This window comes from Tiliqua scincoides, chromosome 2, assembly GCF_035046505.1.
Source record: "Tiliqua scincoides isolate rTilSci1 chromosome 2, rTilSci1.hap2, whole genome shotgun sequence".
NCBI classification, from domain to species: Eukaryota; Metazoa; Chordata; class Lepidosauria; order Squamata; family Scincidae; genus Tiliqua; species Tiliqua scincoides.
This window is the reverse complement of record NC_089822.1, coordinates 141,851,739-141,862,576: the sequence shown is the minus strand read 5'-3', so window position 1 is coordinate 141,862,576 and position 10,838 is coordinate 141,851,739. Positions and strand designations below refer to the sequence as shown.

Below are 10,838 nucleotides of genomic sequence, written 5' to 3'. Positions count from 1 at the left end.
CGTGCCAGAAAAATTGCTGGCAATCCAGTATAATAAGTGGATAGTGTCTCAATACTTTTCTTGTTGGCATCCCTATTTAACATAGTGGATGCAAAATTTGAAAAATGAGTCATGTAAGGTCACAGCCATATGGTTGCTCTTGAGGATAGGGGATGAGGTTAGCTAGGTTAGTGATATTTGTTCCAAAGCTGCGAGGTATATTTTAGAGTGAATTAACTCAAAACCTTAGTATGGAACTGGCAAAAGAAAAAAAGTAATAACACTAGGCAAGGCTGCATGTATTCCATGATTCTGCAAAAAGGCAAAAATTACCATCCTGAGAATCTCTGCTTTCATTTTAAAAGCAGGTTTTTAACCTTCATAGTTATAAAGAGAAGTTTAAAAGTATAAAGCAGATTGCTTCTGGGATTCTAGCAGACAAAGACTTTGTGAGGTCCAGATTGTTTATCGGCGGTTTCGGGACCTGTGGTTTTATCTAACCGTGGGTTCCAAACGAGAGAATTGGTCAGACCTATACCCTCCAAACATGACCGGAGCTCTCTCCAGATACAACTCTGCTTCGGTCATGTCTGGAGAACCTCCTGAGGGCCAAGGAGGCTGCACACGGCCTTCCCGCCCCTTAGAATGCCTTCTGAGGGCTAAAAATTGTCACTTTTGGTTTTCAGAAGTTAAAAACTTAGAAGAAATTCTCAGGGTCGGGGAGGCCATATGCAGCTTCCCCAGCCCTCAGAAGGCCCTGTTTGGAGAGCAACAGGGTGCCTGACCCACGGATTTGATTATCCATGGGGGTTCCGGAAACAGAACCCCTGTGGATGCCGAGGCATGACTTGAAGGTGTGTTTTGGGGAGAGGGAACTGAGCCAGAAGTCTAGTCATCCAGGGTAAGTATTTGGTGCTATGTGTACCTTCTTGCCTCTCCTCGGGACAAGCACAAGCAGAATGATGCAAAAGGGTGCTAGTTTGCTTAATTTGAATAATTTACAAAGGTAATAGAATTTAGATATTTGCAATGCAGATTGCACACAGTCCTACTTCTAGGGATATGGGAATTGAAATATTATCAACTTCAGATTTTAATAAACAGAGTTGCGCTCCTAAACAGTATTAGTTTGATCCATCATTTTAAAAAATGTTTGGAAGCTTATGTGGCAGTTTAAAACATGTATCACATCCCATGCTGCAGTGCATCATGTCAATATTCTAGGTACGATATCTCCGCTCCTTAATTCAGAGTCCTGAGATAAAGAGAGAGTGGAACACTGGAATGATTTCAAAGTAGCTACATAACAATAGTTGTGAAAATATAGCTTCATATACACAATTAGTAGTTTCAATTTGATTTTGTCTTACCCAATATGTTTTCAACATACATTCTTTATTCTTTAAGTATTAGCCAGCTTTATATCAATTTTTGAGTTCTTCCCTCATAAGAGTCAAAGTGGAATTCAATTTTCAGATGTTTTCCACCTCAGTATTATAGCCTAGTAATTTCCAACTTGTGCCCACAGAACCTGTTTGGTTGGGATACCAGATTGTCTTGGGCAAGATGGGGACAGAAAACGGGAGGTGTGTGTGGCTTTCAGATCAAAGCTAGGGCTGACTTGTGCAGGGTACCCCAGACAGAGGCATCTTGACCATTGTAGTTGTAAGCACAGGAAGCTTCAATGGTGATTCATCCCAGGAGTGCTAATTTGGTTATGTATAAGGGCATCTACGCATTTGGTATATAGAGTTAAACGGACAAACTTAGCGTTCATTTAAAATAAGTTTCTAGTCCTTATGGCTGTGGAGAGAAACTTGAAAATCTATAGCTTGCCTGCTGGTCAGAAGCCAGAAGAGAGCAGCAGTGCTCTGTTCTCCATAACTAGGCAAAGGGAAGTGATTGTGAAAATTCAAGCATATTGAAATGTTTCATGTGCTTGCTTTATTCAGGACTGTACATTGTGTTCAGCTGTGAATGCTGCCTGCTCTTCTTGCAATAGTACAAACAGTGCTAGATGTATGTGAATGGAACAGGCACTGATAAAATATAGACTTTCCTACAAAGTAAGTAAGGGGGAAAGCACACAAAGGGTAAGGAGTCACAGTTACATTGTTCTTTCTAGTTAGTGTGCCTGAAGAAGGTACTTTAGCCAAAAGGATTTGGAAATGCAATTACCAACAGATTTCAAGCCTTCCATAATTTGTGAGTGGACCCCTCCTATTGAAAAAGTTTAGAAAGTACTGCCTTAATTGACTTTGGCCAGGACAAACCCAAGCTGCTAGAAAAGCATAAGCAGTATTTATGTCAGGCTTCATTTGTCCAACTGAGAGGTAAAAAAATGGAATTTCTTAAGTGAATTCCTGGGGAGAGGAAGGGGGGGCTTTCCTGACCTTTTTGGATTACCCCTCCCACCAATAGTAGGCAGGGTCAATTCAAAGCTTTGTCTCCTCCTGCTGTAGAGGGCATTGTGCCCCCAAACCATCCTGAAACATCCCTCTAACCCCACCAAAACAATTAGGATGCCACAATAGAGAATCCTAGGAAGAAAGAAAATAGGTCATATAAGGGCAACAATCTTTTATATATTGAGAGGAAGGATAAAGAAAAAAGGGAAGGCAACAAAGGCATGTTGCCACCACCATCATAGGGTGATGTAGCGGTGCCACCATCATCATAGACTAGAATCTCCTAGGAACCCAAGCAGTCACTCCACATGTAGACCATTACCCAGAGAAGTGAAACACCAAACTTGGTATAAGGATAGAAAGCCCCCCTTTCTCTCCCCAGAACAGGAATTATCAGGTAAGAAATTCCTGTTTTCTCTGGTACAGGAAGGGGAGCATTCCTAATCCCTCAGGATATACCTGAGCAGCCGACATAATGAGTGGGCCGGATGAGGCAGAAGCCTTTCAGGGCTTTCAGCCTTTCAGGCTGTAGAGTACTCCTACCAAGACAGCTTCAGCCAAGGTTGCCACATCCATCTTATAACACCTAGAGAAGGTAAGAACAGAAGACCAGGTGGCTGCTCTATTGAAGCTGAGGAAAAAGGAAGAGAAAAACACTGCGCCACAGAGCTTAATTAGCTAGCAGAGGCAGGGTTGGTCTGAAGATAGGATGCCCTCTACAGCAGGAACGAACAACCTTCTGGATTGGCCCTGCCTCCTGGTGTTGAAAAGGGCATCTCCTGAAGGGTTAGGAATGCCCCCCTTTATCAGTAAATAGAACAGACATGAATTTCACAGTTAAAGATGAATTTAAAGGGGCAGAGGTCTTGTGCAAGTTCTTTATTGGCTGGGTGGACAATGGTGGGGAGGGGAAGCAGAATATTAGGACAGAGTGGAAAGCTTAGCTACTTGGCAGTACTATGGAATCCATGACACTGGAGGGGGGTTACTATTGGTTACCATTAAGCTGCATTGTTAGTGTTGCAGATTAAATAGTCTGTTCTGTTGGTTCGTTTCCCCTATTAAAATATAGTTTGCTTCACTCTGAGCTTTTATGTTTGTCTTCTTGTCCCTGTCAAGCATAGGTTCAGAAGAGGGTGGGCAGCCATGAGGAGCATGACCCAACTATATGGAAGATGTCACAGAATGGCAGTTCAGTCTAACAAGACCCCTAATTTTAAAGCAGTAATTGGATGAGTTTCAAATGTGGGCTTAGCATCAGGCCTTTTGCCTGATTTGCACTCAATCGCTCAAGAACATACACTGCTCCTCAGGGCCTGCTGAGAGCTGACATTGCCCCCTCCTCTTTTCTAAATTTTCCTACAAATCCCAAACATTGGGGTAAGAGAAGTGCACTGAAAGTGGATTAAAGGTATAGTGGAAACACAGCCATGGATAGGCTGAGGCACCCAAATTTTGTAATAAATTTGCTTTGTATCATATAATTTTCTTTGTCATGGCCAAAACACGTAGACAGACACTTGGTCATTCAAACCCAATGCCAGACAGGTTATAAAAAACTGATGTTTCTTCATAAGTAGAAACATGGACACTGCATTTCAGTTAAAACATAAAAAGACTAGCTGTTCAATTCTGACAAAATCCAATGGGGTGTCTGCAACATTCTCCAAGGTCAAATTCTACTCTACAGCATACTTGATATTTATTTAAATTCCACATTTGCTTTAAAGAGAGGCCTTTTCTCAAATGTTTGCCACTCCAAGCATTGGCCGCTGTGCTGTGGTTACACAGAAATGGAGAGAGTGTCCTCTTTGAAGGGCTGTGCTGTTCATTTCTTCAGAGGCAGCAGCATGACATGCATATTCCTTTGTGTATGTGCCCATCTGTTCCCTCTGCTGAAATGAATAAGGGAGACTGTGCATGCCTGAGCACACACTGAAGTTCACCAGCATGGCTGTAGATCAGAGTGCGGATCTAAACGTGGGAAGACAGCACAAAAACAGGCAACAATGTAGTTAGAACAGCAACAGACCAGATTGTTAAATTACTCATGTTTATTTATAACAGACCTTCAGCCAGTACAGTACAAAACTTAACAGTAGTATAATCTCCATTACACAAATATGTACTTACAATATATTACAGATACAAAAAAGCTTTTGCAGTAAGAGGTTTTTCTTTTATTTAAAAGCAAGTTTAACCCCACCAAAAGGAAAAAAAGGGGGGAAAGACACCAGCAAATCCAATAACGATATACAAATGAAAGCTTGTTAGAAAGAAGAATATTGTAGCGGGTTGGGGATATTGCACATCTTTTTGTTCTTCATACATCTGGTTAAAAAATATATATATACACAAGTTAGAGACCTGGAGTTTTACAAAATTCCTACATTTGTTTTTTAGGCTCTTCATATGGGTGAAAGTAAAAATAAAAAAGGAACACTGGTTTCTTAGAAATCTCAGAGCTCTGTTTATCTTAAAAACAAACCTGTTTTCATTTTCACAAAAGGGGAGAACAGGAGGTATGGTGTGAAGTCCAAAACAAGATTCTTGCTCCCCAGTTCATCACAGAAATGGGGCAAAGACAGATTCGTACCAATCCACAGTGCAGTAAATACGATGCTCTGGATACCGTTTTGTAGCTCCAGAACTGCCCATATTTTCAATTTCAAAATAAACCTAAAAAGAGTTTCCACAGAGCGGTTCTACTCCCACTAAAAAACAGGAAGCAGCAAAATTCTAAACGTGGGTTTTGTATGGAGGCACAAAAGGGTAACTTATTTATTTGTTTTAACCAATAATAAAAATGACACTTCAGGTGCTTTAATTTCTCAGTGTGGCTGCCAACTGAAGCCAAGCACCCAAGGGCCATCTTTGGCTTTCAAGAAGTCAGTATTTAACTATGAAAGCTGATTCGACTATTTTCTTTCAGAAATGTATACTCGTAGCAGGAAAAATTGTGTTTAAAAAAGTTGCACAATAACTGCACCAGTGCCTTTTCTTCCAAAGCTATGTGTCAGGAAGCTGATACATGTACCTCGAGTTCTTGATAAATGTATCAAGGTGACAAGCACAACTGCACAGTAATTCAATTTATGTATTACAGTTTCTGGTAATACTAGTCTCTGCATTGGGAAAAGTGATACAGCTTCCCAGAACTTGTGTCTATTGGAAACTCTCATCATACATGGAAAAGGTCAGGTCATTGAGGATCATTTCTGTGATTCAGAAGACAACAGGATAGACCTTCATGGTGAAATTCAACTCTACACTTGGTCTTTCAAAGTTAATTTTTCAATCTAAGCTTTTTTCATCTCATCATGTGTCAGAAGTTCTCACTTTAAATCTTCAAGTGGCTGATTAAGTAGAAAGGAAGTAGATACAATGTGTTGCTGTCTGCTTATTTCCTATAATGCTTAAAAGACTGAATGCATAAAAGCCAGATTTAATTATCTTTGCTTAGGTTCAGGGAAGAAGTGCACCCTTTCCATACAAGATTGAACAGTTTAGGGTCTTGGCTGGATAATTTCACAAATACCCATTTTTGTTTTGCTTTGAGCTTATGGAAAATGTCTTCTTGTTCATTAAACATATCTAGTTTTACACAAAACACTCTGGTGGAGCTCTTACAGGCACAGTACAAAACCATGTATATCACTATCAGGCAGCCTCATGTAAAGGAGGGAAGTGCCGTTTGTCAGATACTACAGAGAGAAATTCAACCTACGTATTGGGAAGTTGACTAGGCCTAAAATCCACATTGAAAACATGCACATGGTTGAACTTAAATGTCTTCTCTCCTTTCTCTTATAAATACAAGGCTATCTGAATCTGAAGATGCGCAAACATCTTCTTTCAAAGATTCAACTCCACTGTCATATTTGGTGCTCCTCTGACATTTAAGTCTTTCTCTGAGTGCATTTATGAGAAAAAGTTACATTTCCTGGGTACATCATGCAATTTTTCCCATGGAAAAATCTTACAAACCTGATCCAACTAGAATTGAAAATCCTGGCCCATTGAGCTATCTCTGGAAAAATTGTGTTTCAATTCATTTGAAGTAGCCATTTGTCTATGCCCACTCACAAAGTCAATGAAAAGTCATTGGGTGAGCAGCAAACATGGTGCTGAAAATCAGCATTGAGGTTTTCTTACAAATAATAAATGTGCATTAGATTTCCAATATCTTGGTCTTCCTGGGCTTTCCACAAATCTTCCTGAGAGCCCAATGTTGACTCTTAAAAGTAACATGAGAAGCATCTTTTAGATATGCCCTTTCAGATTTCTGGGTGCACAAATGGAACACTTGAGTAATACCTTCATTCATTCAACACAGATCATCATCTTATCAAACTACTTGTGCTAGCATGACCTAAATCTTCAAGTTTGCAAAATGTGCACAGGAGAAATCCTAACCTTTAGAGTAGTATGAAGTAAATCACATTCAGAAGTATGCTGTCTAAGGACTTGTTCACATGATCTTTGCTGATCACAAGTGAGCCCCCATGACAATTCCCAGGACACAGTCACTTCATTTGCACAACACACTATAAAGAGTATCCAAGTCTTAGGAATTATTATGGGGAAAACTGTGTCATGTGAAAGGGCTCTTAGGTATTACAGTCACACAAAAAGTGCTGAATAGTTTATATGTACATCAATAGGAAATACAAGCATTTTTAAAAAAAAATCAAAATTCTTTAACTTAGGGCCTAAGGAAATTTTAGGGATTCAGAAGTGCAATGTTCACAGAAAGACAAGAACTGGCCTCTTAAGCCTCCTTCGCAATTCAGTAAGTCTGCTCAGCATGCTTCAATTGTATTGCACAATGGTAACTGGAATGAGAAGGGTTTTCAATAGGTCATTCTCTCATCACCTACTGAATGCATTACTGGGACCAGCTCAAAAAGCCATCCGAATTTAAAAGATACCATTTGTAAGCTGAACCCAAGTAAGAGAGCAGAGAGGAAAAAGTGACTTTGTACCAAAATGGCCAAGAGCTTTGAAGAAGTGGCAGGAGAGTAGAATACAACTAGTAAAGAGGAAGGCATTTCCCCACCCTCCTTGGCTCTTTGAATCTTTCTCCCAAATCTTTCATTTAATAAGGCCTTTTCACCTAAGAAGTCTGTTGGCCTTTAAAAAAAACACCACACACACACACACAGCTGAGAAAGTTCAGCATTTCACATCCAAAAAGCAATAAAGGGGGAAACTAAACCATGTGTTACAACTTGAGGTTTTTGTTTTTAAGTAGAAAAAGAACAGCCTTTGGTTTATCCCACGAGGAAGCAGTTTGTTGCGCTGCTGCTGAGCAAGTTATTTTTATGCATGATGGGCATTAACGTAAAACCTAAAGCCCTCTTCCCCCTTGCCGTGGCCCTTGAGCGACTAAAGTTAGAAACAGTTTTAAGCCTTCGATCTACATCCCTTTCTGTCTGGTCTGTCAGGCAAGGTGTTTTCAGCAGGTCAAGAGATCAAGTCTTGGAGAAGGGCAAGCTCCCACATTAGGTCTGTATGTCAAGGCTTACACTTTAGGAGATTACACTCCTAAAAACAAGTGCCAACAGGATTTCTGCAGTTTCACTGTGTGTGTGTTTTTTTTATTGGACTATCAACATAACCTTTTGGAAAGAGCCAGTTGTGTTGTCTGACTAGTAAGAATGACTGCAGAAACCTGACCAGCACAGCTACCAACTTTGACTACAAACCACTATGGACAGCAACCTTCAGCCAATATATGGAATTTGTTCCAGCCCTTCACTGTGAACAAGGTTTTAAGTACACATTGCAGGGCTTTCCCTGCATCACAGCAAGCCAACTGCCTTCTCTGAAACCACTGTCTATGTACCTGTGAGAAAGCTGAGATTCTCATCACTGTACATAACTTGAGCAGATGCCTTAGCTAACAGTTGCTCTCTACCACTTCACCAATGCAATTACAGCATTAAATCAGTCTAGAAGCAATTCACTTTTCTTAGACCCTCCCTTTAAAGGAAAAACAAAACGTCTATATCCTCTTAGTTTGTGATATCCATTTGTGTGCATTTCCATGGGCCTTCTATCATATCATAGTTGCTCCTGTCAGATCTGGCTAATGGGCCCAAAAAGTATTTGCTTTCTAAGCACAGATCTATAAGACTGATCTGGGCAAACCAAGATGAACATGCCCATTGGGAAGAAGTCAAAGCCCAGGTTGCTCAGTGGTGAATGGTTTCTAAGAAATTAACTGGAGAGGCAGTAGTCAGACACAGGAACCACAAGATGAAGTGGCAGGGCTTGAGCTTCCAGCTCTAGAAGAATATCCTGGCTCTAGAAGTTATGAGGTTGCTAGGCTGATCCCCATAGAGGCTTTTGTTAACATCTTTCTCACAATCTGAAAGTTCAAACTTCTCTTTGGGATCACGTCCTTGTCACAGTCATGTTTGTTTAGTCACCCTAAAGGAAGTTGCCTCCAATAGGAGAGAGACATCAGTGACATATGGTCACTTAAGGGACAAGATCTCCAGCAGGAACGGCTCTGTAAGAGCTAAAAGAAGGAAGCTCAGGAAGAAGTTAGCTCAGACAACTTTTCTGGAGAGAAGGTCAGGCTGATTGCCAAACATGTCCTTGAAGGGAGGGCATCCCAGATGCATAACTGCAGGAAGCAGAATGCAGCCTTAATGAGAATGCCACAGTTTGTTCACTGCATCCTAGAAACAGCATTTGCTTTCCTAATGCTGAATCTCAGTGGGATTTCTAAAGGCAGCACCTTGGTAAGCTTCATATAAGAAGTGCTCACCACCTTCCTTCAAATTAGGTGGCACTGCAACCCCTTCATCTTCACCAGATGCAAATGTTTGCCACTCCCTTGTGCCCCAGTTCAGGAGAGAGCACATTTCATTTCAAAGCTGTCATAAGCAGAAGCACAGAGGTATTAAGTTCTTGGGACCACAGAGTTCCTAGTAGGATACCATTCTACGCCCATTTCACAAATACCCAGAAAGAGGGTATATGCGGGTTATCCTGATATCACCATCTCAGTGTAGCTCAAGTTGTGGCTTACCTAGCCCCTTGAACAGGGAAAGTTCTATAATATTTTAGCACCTGATCTGAGGTTCTTAATGTCTAACATGGTGGCTTGACAGAGACACCGAAACCGAAACCCAAACAAGCCCAAAGAAAGTTTTAATGGAGAATGACTCAGAACTTAGACACACGAGCACATTGCTGATACGCACCAGAGGTTTGTGTGTCCCTCAACAGAGAAAGTTCCTAGCAAAAACAGCTCACAGGACAGGGTTACCAAGAAAATAAAGAGAGGGGAAAATAAAAGATTAATAAATAACTACAAATAGGAGAGAAGTTAAAGCACAAAAGAAGTTTAAAATCAATTAACAATATTTAAATAACACACAGTATAGAAAAAGGCAAATGTTATGAGCTCCTCCCCATCTCAAGTTTGTTGGATTTTTTTTTAAATATTTCTCTTTTTTAGCCAAAGTCAGTGCAAAGGAGTACAAAAGAAACAAACAGTTCCATGCCCAATTAGGATGGAGCACTAGAGATGGGGCAAGAGTTCAGGGGAAGGGGGGCAACAGAATGGGAGAGAGTTTGGGGTTATCCTACTTTATGCTCCCCTCGCACTATGTGGGAGGAAAACTCGTACCGGTCTTGACTGTGATAGCCACAGATGTTGCATTCAAAAGGGTCTCTGAAGCCATGGCAGCCCATGTGGATAGTAAACATGACGTGGTCCAGGAATAAAATCCGGCAGTGCTCACATTTGAAGGCTTTTACCTGTTCCCCTTCATCATTCACCACACGCAGGGCTTCTTTGGCTGAGCTGGGAGTTGATCGAGTAGTGGTGGGGATGATACCTTCTTGCAGTTTGGGGTCCTCTTTGGCGTAGGCCGGACTTTGCCGGCTGCTGGTGCAGTTCCCAATGCCGGGCAGCAGCGGCTGCTGTGAGCTCCTCTCCTCGTGGATGCTCTCAGTGTCTGTGGAATCCTGGCAACCGTTGCTAGGCGATACCATGCTTGGCTCTCGGGATGCCCGGTAGACAATCTGTGTCCCGTCGGGAAGGTCCTCGTGGCCTTCAGCAGTTTCCCGGCTTCCTGCTATTTCCAATCGGCCTGGTAGAGGCTGGATTTGAGTGTAGACAGAACTGATGACAGGCGTGATCTCAGAGATGCAGTTTGTGGGTGGGAGTCTGAGGGAACGCAAGTGTTCTGCCCCTACAAATGACAGTGAACCACCAAAGCTGGGGTCCATGGGGTGGTGGGCAGCCACCATCTCTACATCCTTCTCAAAACTGGAGTTGACATCAAATGCCATATCAGAGAGGCCGAACCGCATCTGCTTCTCTCCTAAGGCAAAAGTACAAAAGGTATCAAAATACAAATTATCTCTAAGGTCAGATTGCAAGCCTCTTAAGGATACAAAACAAACAGGGCAGGTGGGGTCCATCACTTG

At 41.6% G+C, this 10,838-nt stretch overlaps 1 protein-coding gene across 1 annotated transcript in view; it reads right to left on the bottom strand.

Moving 5' to 3' along the window:
- Window positions 1-9,204: 9,204 nt before the first annotated feature.
- IKZF4 (IKAROS family zinc finger 4) overlaps window positions 9,205-10,838 on the bottom strand; it is a 71,191-nt gene continuing 69,557 nt past the window's right edge. Inside the window, exon 8 of the mRNA XM_066615160.1 lies at window positions 9,205-10,732. Coding sequence (XP_066471257.1) covers window positions 9,984-10,732 — 749 coding nt within the window. The 3' untranslated portion in view covers window positions 9,205-9,983. The remainder of the gene's footprint in view (window positions 10,733-10,838) is intronic.